The sequence below is a fragment of the Pseudorca crassidens genome, chromosome 15 (assembly GCF_039906515.1).
Source record: "Pseudorca crassidens isolate mPseCra1 chromosome 15, mPseCra1.hap1, whole genome shotgun sequence".
Taxonomy (NCBI): domain Eukaryota; kingdom Metazoa; phylum Chordata; class Mammalia; order Artiodactyla; family Delphinidae; genus Pseudorca; species Pseudorca crassidens.
In genome coordinates this window covers 9,139,139-9,153,799 of record NC_090310.1, presented here as the reverse complement: position 1 = coordinate 9,153,799, position 14,661 = coordinate 9,139,139, and the positions used below count along the sequence as shown (strand labels likewise).

General features: G+C 42.6%; 1 protein-coding gene across 1 annotated transcript in view; it reads left to right on the top strand.

Moving 5' to 3' along the window:
• Positions 1 to 4,523: 4,523 nt before the first annotated feature.
• Positions 4,524 to 14,661, top strand: part of BAZ1B (bromodomain adjacent to zinc finger domain 1B) — a 64,503-nt gene continuing 54,365 nt past the window's right edge. Inside the window, exons 1-2 of the mRNA XM_067705880.1 lie at positions 4,524 to 4,998; positions 13,582 to 13,698. Of these exons, the coding sequence (XP_067561981.1) occupies positions 4,892 to 4,998; positions 13,582 to 13,698 (224 nt within the window). The 5' untranslated portion in view covers positions 4,524 to 4,891. The remainder of the gene's footprint in view (positions 4,999 to 13,581; positions 13,699 to 14,661) is intronic.

Genomic DNA, 14,661 nt, shown 5'->3' with positions numbered 1-14,661 from the left:
TAATTCTGTTGCCTTTTTTTTTGGTCATCTCTAGTTGGTTTTTTCGTCATCTTTAGTTGTTTTTTTCTTAAAAATTTAACAGGTACTAAAAAACTTTAATGTCACAGATACTAGAATCATATGTGGTACATGAAGTATGTCTTAATTTGTTTAAACAAAGGAAGCTATTGAAAGTATAATGACCAAGAGACCATAAAAAGTGACCAGGCAGATTTTGGAAAAGAATCAAATAGAGGATCCTTTTAGTGGGGAATAGTATTAAGAAACCTAGATAAACCTAGTTTTGCTGAAGAGGAAGGAGTCTGAGGGAAGAAACAGAAACACAGGACAGATTGTGGAGGGCCTTGAAGGTCACGTCAAGAGAGTTTGGTTTTACTCTGTTGGCTTTAGGAAGCCAACCATTAGAAGCCAAGGACAGGGGAGTGACATAGCAAGATGCCATGGAGAGGAAAGAGAGGGAGGCAGGGGACAAGTTGGAAGGACCCTGCCAACCTTATCTAGATATGTTTGCACTTATCAAGAGGAGACTTACAGTTCTGTGAGTTTGAGGATAGAACAGCAATAGGTATATGGAAAACAAAGTAAAATACATGAGGCAAACCAGGGGAAACAAAAGAAGAAAGGAAATGCAATCAGTTCACCATGTGGATCATTTGTGAATAATTCATAATCATAAGTTACACACTGACTATTGATTGAACTATTGCAACATAATTATATATGCTTGTATACGTGTATGGTGTTTCTGGGGGATATAAGAGGGCTAAGTTCTCATCTTCCACTGACGAAAGTCAACAGCTAATACTAAAACTGAAAAACTAAAGAAAACAGCAATATATATGTTATTTAGAAATAGGGAGGTAAATACCAGAGGAAACAGCTTAATGTATTGAAAATGGGTGCCTGGGGGAAGCAGGAAGTGGATGGGGGAGAGCACTGCAGGGCTGCTTTTTGTAGAACTATTTGTTTTCTTAACTCCATCTATATGTTTCCTTTTTGGAACCATGTCCATTTTACCATGAAAAAAGACATAATTTTAATGTAGTTTAAAACATTTTTAAAGAAGAAAGTCATTACAGTAGTAGTTTTGGCCAGAAATAATTGAAGTAGGATGCAGTGGGGATGGCAGGAAGGGGATGGTTCACGATTTTAGGCAGGCAGAATTGCTGTCATCTGATTGACTCTATGGCTGTGGAGCTCAAGAGAGGTCAAGGCAGAGCCTGTGAGGTTGTAAGGAAGGTGGGGCCATTAATAGAAATAAAAAACACCCACACAGAGCAGGTGATGGAGGGAACAGAGATCACAGACTGCAGATTTGGGATGTTTTGAGGTTTAGGAACCAACAGGACAGGCCGGAAAATACCAGCCAGAAACTGAAACTGTAGGGAATTCCCTGGCAGTCCAGCGGTTAGGACTCCATGCTTCCACTGCAGGGGGCACGGGTTAGATCCCTGGTCAGAGAACTAAGATCCCCCCTATCCATATGGTGCAGTCAAAAAAAAAAAAAAAATGACAAGCTGAAACTGTCTAATCAAGGGTTTCAGTGTGCATCAGTGAAAGAGGGGTGTTAAAAAATCTTGTGTCAATTAGCTCCATTGTTTGTAAATTGGAGCCATAGAAAGAAATGGAGGACAACCACCAAGCAATAGTCACATTAAAGTTTATTATTTTTTTCTATTTTAAAATGAAAATATAATCACTATAGAAAAACAAATGGAAAAATATACAAAAAGATAACGAAGAAAATAAAACCAACCATAACTCCATCTCTACAAGGTAAACACTATTCTTTGTTTGGAGAGACACTTCTTAGCTCCTTTTCTTGGGACTCCAGCTACTAGGCTGTATTCACAAAGCCCCACTTCTAGCTTCCACTTCGGTCTGCAGGATTTCCAACTGTGTTCTGGATGGCTCTCCAGGGTACCGGTCTCCGGTTCTTATGGCTGAAACTGAGTCCATCACTGAGTCTCCCATTTTAGATCTCCGCTTTATCACCACCAGGGGCTGGATTCCAGTCCACAGCAGCCCCAAGCACTGAAATGACTATGGTGACCATTCTCATGTGCAATTAGATGCATTTTTTTAAATATCAAAAGTTTCCAAAATTTGTTTTTTGGATGTTTTTGGAGTTCTTTTTCTGTGTGTAGTCTGCCGTTAGTTATCTAGTTCTGCAAGTGTCCATCCCATTAGCCACTTAGTCTGTGCCTCAAATCTGGCCACCTGTCTCCACTGATCTTGCTACACATTTGAGGCCCTTGCCACCAGTGCCACAAACTACTGCAGTTACCTCCTATAGGGTCGCTTCAATTCAACCCTCACACGCTTTGGCCAGGATGATGACTTCCTCTGCTACTCTCATCTCTTGATACTTTCTGCCTGAAAAATCCCTATGTTTTAGGCACATTGTCCTGAATTTACCAAGTCTGCTCTGCTGCTCCCTCTGTCTAGAAGGTTCGTCCCTCATTTCCTCTGCCTAGTGGAGTGGGCTACTTGCCTCTTCACAATCAACTCAGATGCCACATCCTCTGAGGTTTCTCCTAATCCTCTTAGAGGAAATTGCTACTGAAGGAAGAGCTCCCTTCTCTGCTAGGTGATCAGAAGGGGCTTCATAGAGATGGCGTCTGACCTATATCAATGGAAAACAAAAATGTTGCCTGCCACATCAGTAAACAAAGGATGTTCCAGGCAACAAGCCATCACCTTACAGCTGAGCCATGAGGGAACTCAGGATAGAAACAGGATGCCCGCCATCTAGCAGTGCCCCCCGCCCCCTGCCGACCCCCAAACTCAGGAAGAGAAAGCACAGGATACTGGCCCCAGATAGCTGAGGTGTATATCAAAGGAATGATTTCAGTGAGCCCTGACTTTTGCATCTTCCCATACATAGAAAAGCAATAAATTTCTTAACTTGAGATATCTGGTTTTCTTTAACAGTAATCTTTCGATATTCTGACTACTACCTGGTCTTTGTTGCAAAAACTCCTATGTATCCTGGCTCCTCCCTTACCTCTTCCAAGCAGTCTCTCAGAGCTATCTGAGATGTTGTGTCCTGGACTTAAATCCTCGGTTTTGTCTGCCAAATAAAACATAATTCTCAACTTTTAGGTTGTGCTTTTTTTTTTTTCCAGTTGACACCTAGAACTTACCTTTTACGCGGGTGGGGGGGGGTATCCTTCTCACTTCAAGGTGAGACGAAAAGGAGAAAACGGTCTGGCATTGGCATGCTGCCATTCAGGGACATCTAGCAGTCTAGCCCTGTCGAAGACCAGGCTGGGAAGGTATGTTCTGGGCACTGAAGATTTTTTTTTTTTTTTTTTCGGTACGCGGGCCTCTCACTGTTGTGGCCTCTCCCGTTGCGGAGCACAGGCTCCGGACGCGCAGGCTCAGCGGCCATGGCTCACGGGCCCAGCCGCTCCGCGGCATGTGGGATCTTCCCGGACTGGGGCACGAACTCGTGTCCCCTTCATCGGCAGGCGGACTCTCAACCACTGCGCCACCAGGGAAGCCCACTGAAGATTTTTGAACCAAGGGTGACAATTTAACCAGGGATGAATGATTAATAAGTGTGTTTCTGACTGTACTGGATAGCCAAGAAGATTTTGGACTATGTGGGTGTAGTGTGCTTGGAGAAGTAGCTCAAATGTTCTCACTCTCCAGGCACAATTATTGCTGTTTTCTTACTGCGCACTTTGTACAGCATTCATCACACAGAACTGTGATTATTTGTCTCTCATTTTTTCAAGTCTCATTTTTTTCCCCTGTAGCACCCAACGCAGGCCCTGAACATTGTAGGTGCTAGTAAAGACTATTTGAATGAAGGTATGTATTTTTAATAGACATGTCGTTTAATATATTTTTCCAAAGAAGATTCTGTATTATCCTTTCCAGCAAGCCCCTAGAAGCAAGCATTATACTAATATCCAGATCTCAACCACACTCTAGTCTAGAATCAGGTAACTTTGGGGGGAGCAAGGCTGGGGCTCAAGTTACCCCTCGTAGAACCTTTGCTGAGGTAAGGTCTGGAGGTTACTTCCCGCCAAGCCCTCCTCCCATCCGCCCCACCCGCACACCTCCGGGCGTGGCCGAGAGCGGTGCCTTTAAGAAGGGGGCGGAGCCCAAGTGAAAAGACAAAGCCCCTGGCCGCGCGCTCCCCCTCCCCCCTCCGGCGCACCACACGGACAGTGGTGCCCGGATGTCGGTGTCGCCTTCGGTGACAGATGGCGTAGTGTCTGTGTATGTTAGAGGGCTTCTCCGGCCTGACCTCTTTGAATTCCCGGCCTTTCGGTCCCCCGCTGTCCCCCACTTTCAACTCCGCCGCTGGAGGCCCGCTCCTGTCACTGGCGCTTACATAACGTGACCTTTCACCTCTTCATACTGCCCTCTAGTGCGCTGCAACCCAACTAGGCGGCCCGGGAAGGGGGAGGGACCCAATCGCAGAGCGGCAGCTCCTGTGAGCCAATAAACGCTGGGTGCTGACCAGCTCTCCGCCTATTGGAGCATTCGCCACCGGCGCCACAGGGGAGCATGTTAGTGTGTGCGCTGGACGGACCGGGGGGAGGAGGGGAATCTCCCGCCATTTTTCAATAATTTCCTCCGGTGCAGCTGAGGACGAGTCGTGACTGCCGAACGCGGGGACCCGTAGCGAAGGTTGGCCGGAGGCTTCGGGGCGACGCGGCATTGTGCGTGGGAGTTCTGTGCCCTTGCGTCCCTCTCCATGGCCCTAGCGCGGCGGCGCCAGCAGTGAAGGAGCCGAGTTCGCGCCGCCCTCTCACCCCTCCCCTCCCCCACCCCACCCCCGGGAGCCAGGCGCTCGCTCCGGGCCGCGGGGCCTAGTGTTACGCCGCGGGCGCGCTGAGGAGCAGCCGCTTTCCCCGCCGCTGCCGCCGCCGCGATGGCGCCGCTCCTGGGCCGCAAGCCCTTCCCGCTGGTGAAGCCGCTTCCCGGCGAGGAGCCGCTCTTCACCATCGCGCACACTCAGGAGGCCTTCCGCACCCGGGAGTATCCTTTTCCAGTCGCGCCGGCCAGGCCGCTCGCGGGGTGGGGTGAGGCGGGGTGGGCCGCGCAGCCCCGCGCCGGTGGCAGCTGTCAGCGCGCCCAGCGCTGGCGGGCCAGCACCCCGAGCTCGAGCCCCAGGCCCGCCGTTCCGGGGGGGTGGGCGGGCGGGCCGGCCCGGCTCAGGCCGCCCCGGAGCCCTGCGCCCTCCATCCTTTCCTCTGACCCGCACTTTGTCACCGGGCCTCGCTGTAGATGAACGGCCCTCTATCCCGCCCCCCCCCCCCCCGCCCCAGGAGGTTGGCTTTAGGCCGTAAGTACCGAGGGTTGAGCGGGGTTTCCTTTGCTGCTGCTTTTTTCTTTATAAATTAAGCCTTCCACTTAAGTTTTGGAAATTGTACTTGAGCGGCCTCGTGATCTGGGTTGTACAAGTCGCGACTGCGTCTTCCCGGATCTCTGCGGGGACATTTGTGTTTTGCTTCTCCCGAGTGGACTTTAGGCTGGTGATGGATGAACTGACAGGATTGTGAGGCACAAAACCAAGAATGAATGTCCAGACTTAGAGAAGAGGCAGTAAAAAAGTTACCTTGGAGGAGCGGATGCCTTCCTTCCCTGGGCATGCACAGATTTGGAATTTTGACGATGTATAGGAGATCAGTATTTGTCTTTTAACAACGTTTCAAAAAGACACGCTTAAAGTTTTTATGTTGTATTTTAGAAACACGAGGCTGATGTTTTAAATGAGGAGCACCGTTTCTTCTGATCATTGCTTAAGGTTTCTTGCACAAGCTTATTAGTCTTTTAGTTGAAAGTTGTACGACTCTTATTTACTTTTTTTATGGATGCCAGATGCGTCCGTTTTGAAGCTTAAGTGTAAAAAAGTTTTCTGAATCAAGCTTTCTTTAGTGTACAGAAAGCTTCAAGAGTGAAGGGTAATGTATTCTTTAGTTTTATCACCCCTTTCCCTTTGGAAGGACTTGATTTCTTAGTAGTTTCAGTTTGCTTGCTTCAGTATGGAAGGAAATGCCGGTGTGAGCTATATCATTTGATTTCATTTCTCTTTGATCCTCCCTTTAATGTAATGCTTTATGGGATAACCTCATTCTTGTTTGAGTGCAGTTTGTGGATGTTAGGTGTTTACATACAAAGGGATTTGACAAGTGAGTCCATGCTGTAGGAGGGCTCTTGAAGAAATGCAGCTAGAGCATCTCAGAGCTGAAATGGATCTTGGAGATGGTGGGGTTCTCCTGCCTGGGTATGCCTAGCGGGCCCACACAGTTGAGGTTGGCTTGCTAAAGGTCACACACTCCGTAAATGATGAGAATCAGGAGTAGAATTCAGTGCTCCTCGTACCTCATCCCTGAAAGTAAATCAAGAGAGGAACATGGAATGCTATTCTTTCACTTTTAATAATGTTAGTCCATTGTTTGTGTCAGTTTGTGGTATGATAAGGTGCATTTAAGGGAGGGGTCGGAGTGGTAATCTGGTTCTTTTTCATGTCCTGTTAGGACTTTTGGATTGTTTTGGAGAAGTGCTCTAGCTCTACCAAATACTTTATTCTAAAAGTGCCCAATTTTTTTTTTTTTTTAAATAACATTCCAAAACATCGGTGAAGTAAAAAATTACTTTTGGGAATCTGCCATATCCTTTTCAGATGTCATCTTTTGAGCAGTTGATGATTATTCACACTAATATTACTGGTTGTTGATTTTTCAGGTCTGGTTCTAGTGGAGCATCAGAAACTGCGATAGGGAGGAGACAAATTCTAAGTCTGTACTAGGTACTGAGCTCTGTAAAAAATGGCTGTAGATAGAACTGGCAGCCCCGGCCTTTTCATATCATTTACTGAAATCGCTGAAATACAGTGATACATATGAGGAGTTTTTTTTAATGATGACAGTTGAAAACTGATATGTGGAACTTTTTAACTGTTATGTATTTAATAAAAATTCTTCATCTTTAAAATTTCCCATATGAGTATTTAGAACCCTTTTAACAAAGGAGTTCTTAAATTGTGTTATATATTGGGGGAAAATTGCTCCCTTGGTAATTTCTACAAGTGGAAGCACTTTGAGGATGGTTTTTAAACAATTGTACTGTGTGGTTGGCAGGTTGGCATATTTCTTTATTAGGCTATTAGTGATTTCATAGAGGAGAACAAGTATGTGGTTGGGTAACTGCTGCATTTGAAGTATTGTTATTTCCAATTCTTAATTTATAGTTATAATTATGTTTTAATAGGACTTCATACTTTAATTTTCTCCTAACACCTACCTTTTGGTTGCATGTATATTCTATGGCAAATTTGTATGGTGTTTTATTGACCTAAAGCTGTGAGCATTGTGTTCTTGAAGGTATTATTGTACATCTTCATTAAACTTACAGTGGTTGTGAATGATGCACACGTATAATGACTGGGTTATATGTTGATGTTTATTGTACTGTAGCTTTAAATCTATGGTACATTGCTTCCTAGGATAGTACTACTGCTGGCAAGACAGTAGATCTTGGTTTGAAAAATTAACTTTATTGGAATCACTTCTTGATGTGATTATTTGACAATAGAATTCTACACTGACTGTGTTTAAGTCAAGATAGATTTTAAGGAGGAACTGAACCTACAAGTGGCCTGCTGTAGATTAAATTTTTTTTTGTATTGCTTTATCCTAGTTTCTAAAGCCTAGAAACTAGTTCATAACCTTAGTAGCATCAATATGAGAACTTTTAGATGGTGTAATAAGGAGGGGATATTAGAATATACAGTTATTCTGGCTCTAGGCAAGAATAACTTGATTTGCCTAGAGTGTTTTAAGAGCTGGGGTTAAGTTGTAGTTGCAAGACAGGATTTTATTGGGCAGTTGGAATACTGAGCTCTTATGTCGATTTTTATAATTTAATTTCTTTAAAGTAACAAGTTATTATCAGATTAGAGTTATTTTTAACTTAATGACAGACTGGTCCAAAGAGAGAAAATAGGATAAAAAGCAGACCTTGAGTTGGTGCTTTGTCTTCTCACTTAGAACTCTCAGCGTTATAGTTATGCTTATTTAACCTCCATACTTTTATGGGCCACTTCCTTTCAGGCTATCAGGTACTTTATTGAAAGAAACAATACTTACAAGGCTAAAGAGAACAAAGAAGGGCAGCATATGGTGGTAAGGAAGTAGCTCTTGAACTCTTGAAAAAGTAGATGCATAATGAGATAGTCTAGGATTTGAACTTATCATTTATAGCTTACACAACCTTTGGAGAATTGCTTTGACATTTTGTCTGCAATTATAAGTGCAGCAGTCGCTGGAACATAAAAACCACAATTGGCATTTGCTTTGAGCAGTTATTTGAGAGTGAGTGACTTATTTTGGTAACCTAAAATCTGAAATAGGATTTAGAGCCAGCTGACTCAACATCCTTCTTTTTGTAAAAAATTAATTTATTATTATTTTGGGGGGGCTCTGTTCGGTCTTCGTTGTGGTGCGTGGGCTTCTCATCACGGTGGTTTCTGTTGTTGTGGAGCATGGACTCTAGGTGTGTGGGCTTCAGTAGTTGCAGGCCGTGGGCTCAGGAGTTGTGGCGCATGGGCTTAGTTGCTCCATGGCCTGTGGATCTTCCCAGCCCAGGGCTCGGTCCCATGTCCCCTGCATTAGCAGGCGGATTCTTAACCACTGCGCCACCAGGGAAGTCCCTGAATATCCTTCTCATGGGCTTTTTTTTTCTCCTTTCATTTATTTTTTCTTTAACTTTTCTCTTAGCATAAATCAAAGTAATAACCAGAACAGAGTTACATAAACTTAAAACTACCTAATGTTAGGGGTGGTTGTAGAAATTTCAGTTTTAGACTTTTGAAATTAATCTAATTTGAATGACTAGTCAGTTAAAAATTGTGCTGTCAGAGGACATTCATTCCTAGACGTAATCGTTAGGTTTATAGTGCTATCCAACAGAAATATGATGTGAGCCACATGTAATTAAAATTTTTCTAGGGCCACATTTGAAAAAAAGAAAACAGGTGAAAAAAAAAGGAAACGCACATTTTTCTTATTCCAAGTTTCAGGCTGAAGGAGCAGTCCCTGTCTGCAGCGACCTTTTCTAGTGGCAGAAAGGTCAGGAGGAAACCATGACAGCTTTTTAAGCTTCTTCCTGGAAGTGGTGTCTGTCACACCTATTGGTCAAAGCAAGTTATGTGGCAGGGCCCAGCCTTTGTGGGGAGGGGATGTGCTTTCCTCTTCCCAGGAGGCATTGCAAGCCACATGGCAGTGGGTGGAGGTGTAGAATCCTCTTAGGGAAGAGAGGTGGATATTTGGAAAAAATAGTACAGTCTGCCACATTTTAGGGTTAAGGGAATGTTTCCTGGGGAAGGTTGCTTTTAAGTTGAGATCCAAAGGATGGTTAGAATTTAGTTTATTTTGCCAGTTATATCTCAGTGAGCTGTTTTTGTTTGTTTTGGCTGCACTCGGCAGCTTGTGGAATCTTAGTTCCCTGACCAGGGCTCTAACCCGGGCCCCTGGCAGTGAGAGCGCTGAGTCCTAACCACTGGACCACCAGGGAATTCCCGATTTTGAAAACCTGAAAGAAGTTTCATATGGCTGGAGTGAAGAAGTGGGGATGGAGATGCAGTGTTGAGAGATACAGAAAAGGGCTGCATCACAGGTCCTTGTGAGATAGGCTGAGGAGTTTGGACTTTGCCTTAAATTTAGTGGAGTCTGTTGAAAAATTTGAACAGGAAAGAAGCAGGCTTTTAGGTTAGGAAGATCAATGTGGCTGTAGCATTGAGAATGGATCTGCAGCCTTGAGACTAATGGCAACTAGATGGTGTTTAAATAATTAAATAATCTAGGCGGTAGATAATGGTGGTCTAAATAAATTTACTAGCCCTTGAGGTGGAGAGAAGTACAGTTGATGGATTTCTGAAATTAAGTAGATTTGACAGGGTTTGGTGATTGATTGGGGAGGAATCAAGGGTTATGTTTTGGTTATCACTTGGTTAGTGGTGTTCTTCTCTGATATAGAGGACCCTGTGAGACAGGAGGGAAGGGGGCAGGGCACAACCTTAAAAGAATGACAGCCCCTGAGGACATAAAGTGGTTAGAACCGAGATGGCGGAAGAATCTACTTCCAGTAGACCTTGAGCCTCATTATACGCTCATTGCGATACATTAGAATATTGTAAATGACGCCCCGCAGGCGCACTGACTGTTTGAGGCCAACCATAAAAGGCCAGAAAGTGGGCAGTGGTCCAATTCCTGGAAATCCCTGCCTCTTCCCCAAAATAGTTGGAGTAATCTTTCTATTGCTTAGCCTGTGAAATTACCCAGCCCATAAAAACTAACCATCCCATATTCCAGGGCCTATCGCCTTCTGAGAGGGCCCACACACTCTGTCTGTGGAGTGTGTATCTCCCTAAATAAACCTGCTTTCCCACTTAGGTCTTGGGGAAAACTCCCTTGCCTGACTGCTTGCATCCTTCACAAGCATCCTATATTAATAAATCTACTTCTTGCCTATGGCTTTGCCTCTCGCTGCATTCCTTCTGCACTGAGGCATAAAGAACCTGAGCTTCATTAGTCCTGAGACCAGGTGTGTGGTTTCAGCAGGGAGATTGTGGGTTCAAGCCCCATCTGAGATGTGATTGGGTTTGAGTCCCAATCTGAGGTGTGGGGTTTCATGGAAGAGGATCAAGTGGTTCTTTTGTTTTGACTGTGAAGGGTGGTGGGGGACGGATAGGAAGTGTTTAGTTACGGAGGTTCTTATATTGAATTGCTGAATATATCCAAATGGAGATGTATATGTTGCTAGTATATATATGGGCCTGGAGTTCAGAGAGAGGAGACTGAGCTGGTGATAGAAGTTATTAGCATATATAGATAGTAGTTGAAGTTACGGGCATGGATGAGGTCACCCAGAATGAGAATGCTATACTGATGATGATTTTCACAGGAGGGTACGAAAGATCTGTATTAGGGTAGAAGAGACTGTCATTATTTGAAAAACCACACTCAATCAATCAGTATTTGGTATTTAAATACATATTGTTTGAAAAAAGTTGGAAAAAAAAGTTTCTTCCTTTTTTTCCCTTAAAATAATAAAAATCATAGAAAATAAAACACAATAAAATCTTGATGGGTGGAATGATTTTCAGAACTGTGGGGGCCGGAGGATTTTTCCCTTTGCAACAACATATTTGTATTTTAGGAGGCCTGAGGCCAAGTGAGATTTTTAAATCGTAAGAAATGGGTTTAAAAACAAGACTGAGAAAAAAGATTGTGAGTGTAAGAATCACAAAGGGCCAGAGAAGAAGAGGATTACCAATCAGGCCAATTAACATGTTTTAAAATGTTATGACTGAATGAGAAATGAGGATCAAAAGCTGGATTTGGATAATGGTTCTTTTATTGGAGAGAAAGGACTTAATTGAGAAACACCTAAGTGGTTACAGTTAGGGACTGAAGAGGTTAGGATGATTCCCTGATTTCTAACTTGGACACTAGGGCCATTCAGTGAGATTGGGAGTATCTGTTAAAGAGCAAGTTTGGGAGGGAGTGGAGGAGTAGTAAGAGTTTAGTTTTAGAAGAAGTTGGATTTGAGGGATTACTGAGGCATCCAGGTGACAGCAGTTCTGTGTGTTATTGGCCATATCGGTCTTGATCTAAGGAGAGTGGACTGGGCACATGGCACATTATTCCTACTCCCCCCCTCCACTGGGCAGAGCCTCGTGACTTGCAGGATCTTAGTTCCCCGACCAGGGATTGAACCCATGCTCTCGGCCACTGGACCACCAGGAAATTCCCACATTATTCCTACTTTTTAAATTAACAGCTAATAATAGGGGCTTCCGTGGTGGCGCAGTGGTTGAGAATCTGCCTGCTAATGCAGGGGACACGGGTTCGAGCCCGGGTCTGGGAGGATCCCACATGGCTCCGAGCAACTAGGCCTGTGAGCCACAACTACTGAGCCTGCTGGTCTGGAGCCTGTGCTCCGCAACAAGAGACACCGTGATAGTGAGAGGCCCGCGCACTGCGATGAAGAGCGGCCCCCGCTTGCCACAACTAGAGAAAGCCCTCGCACAGAAACGAAGACCCAACACAGCAAAAATAAATAAATAAATGAATAAAATAACAACTAATAATAAAAACTTAATGTTTTCTCTTTAGGACATATTTGTTAATCTCACATTCTCTCTGATTACACAGTGAATTTCTTCAGTGTAGCTAAATGATATATTAGAATGTTACTAAGCTTTTTGAATGTTTAAATAAATCCACGTACTGATTCTTTATTTTACCTCCCCTCCCCAGGTGCAAACAGGCAAACAGAAAACAAATCCATTTTGTTGATAAGTTAGTTATGATAATGTCCCTGTAGAAACCATGCTATTTCCTTTTCTCTATGGGATTTTATAAGTTTTCAGTGATTGGATTTACATAGCTTTCTATGGAAGTCTGACTCCTGATTTTTACAGGTGCTCTATTTTGTTTAATCATTTAAATATTAGCAACAGCCCGGTGAGGAAAAGAGACATATTGCTTTGTTTTTGGCAGATCCAGAGAATGATATGGTGAGAGAAGGTGCTTATACTATTGACTAAAACTACAGTTCTGGATTATTTATGGATTTATCTCTGTCATTTGTCTTTTAACTGATCATAACCCTAGAAAACCAAGAATCTCTTTTATATTAAAAATGAATTATTTGTTTAGTTGTGAGGTAATATTACAAGGGGAGCTGTTTAAATACTTTTTATTTCAACCATTATATATAAAAACTGTCACTTGGAAAGTACAGAGATTGGCAGCTAATTCTCTAGTTGTGGTGTAAGTTTATTTTCCTGCATAACATCTTTTGCTGTGCATAAAAGTAAATTAGTTACTTGTCATTTGAATTTGAATATGGCTGGGTGATAATGAATTACAATTGGGATGGTATGGAAAGTTACCATATACATGCACTAGTTATAGGATGTCTTCCTCCATCTCCCTCACAAAGACGGAATAATGACTGGTAAACAACTTGTGGACGTGGTATTATTGGAGATAACATAAACTCTGGATAAATATTACTATATCAGAATTATTTTTACTACTTTATGGAACTTATTTTCTAAACCTTAGAGAATCAACAAGTGTTTCCAAGGTAGACTGGAAGGCTGTTAGTAAATGGATCATTAGCATATGCACGGGGTTATTCCAAACTGCCTGTGAGACTGCTGGAGCCATCTCATCTTACTGTGGAACTGATTCTTAAACTTGCTGACCATCTGAGTTGTGTAACAGTTTCACATACCTTAAATTCTTATTCCTTGTGTCTTGTATTTTATTTTGCCTTTATTTTTTCTTACTAATCTTTAGTACTGTGTGAGTCTTGTGAAATGAAACTTGGGTGAATTGAAGAAAGCACAGTTGTAGACGGTCCTAACCATACTTTAGTGTTAATCATCTTGTTTGGATTTGCCAATTGAAAATTCTGATTTCAGTTTTATCTTATGCTGTATATTATAGAAAGTATACTGTAGTTTTTTTCCCATATATGGTAAGTATTTTGTGGATTAGTTGTCTCTGTTGCTTGAATATTGTGTTCCTGAGCCACTGCTAACAGAGAGTATGAAGCCCGCTTGGAAAGATACAGTGAGCGCATTTGGACGTGTAAGAGTACTGGAAGCAGTCAGCTAACACACAAAGAGGCCTGGGAGGAGGAACAGGAAGTTGCTGAACTGTAAGTAGTAGAAGCACTGCCCTTCTAGCGCTATCTTCATGTTATTAGGAAAGAGGGAATATTAACCATAAAACAATATTTGTATTTAAATTTATGGGGCATAAATTGGAATACATTACGTTAGTATAATGTACTGGTGTCTTGCCTGTTGTCATTTTGCAAGTAACAGTATGTGGAATATATAGTTGTGTGTACACTTATTTAGATATTTACTAGGCTTTTGAGTGTTCTTGCTGTATACTTTTACCTTGTAAATACTCTGGAAATGTGGTTCTAAGCAAAGGAAGCTGGTATAATCTAGAAGTAATATGGAGGCAGCAAATTAGCAGAAAGTTTTCTTTATTTTGTGGTCATTTGAAATTTAAGATAGTATTTAAAGCAGCTATCAAAAATAAGTACACAGTTTGAAGACAGTTTATCTGAGTGGGGTGGTTGAATGAGGTGTCTTAAAAATTCTGTCTGTTTTCAAAGGGCCTATTTGTCTGGGTAGTCTCAAAAAAAACACTCAGAATTTAAGCAGTAGAAGCATGCAGAAGGTAAGTAGAAACTAAGGATGATAAAACAGTACTCTTTTTTTTAGTGGTTTTTTTTTAATTTAAGTATATTTGATATACAGTATTATATGTTACAGGAGTACATTATAGTGATTCACAAATTTTAAAGGTTATACTCCATTTCTAGCTACTATAAAAAAACAGTACTCTTTTAGAAATTCGGAGTAGAAACTTTTTCTGTGGACTTCTCATTGACTTCTCTTGATAGTATATAAGCAGAGAGCATACAGTTTAGTAATTAATACCATTCTGCTCTTTTGCCTGTGTAACAGAACACAACCTTCAGTTGAGACCTGGGGTCTAGTAATGGTTCCATCACTGATTAATAATTAGTGAAGTCTGTTAACCTGGTGCCTGTTTCTTCTTTGCTTGGGTCACTGACATAGTTCTGTTTTGGATTATTGTTATT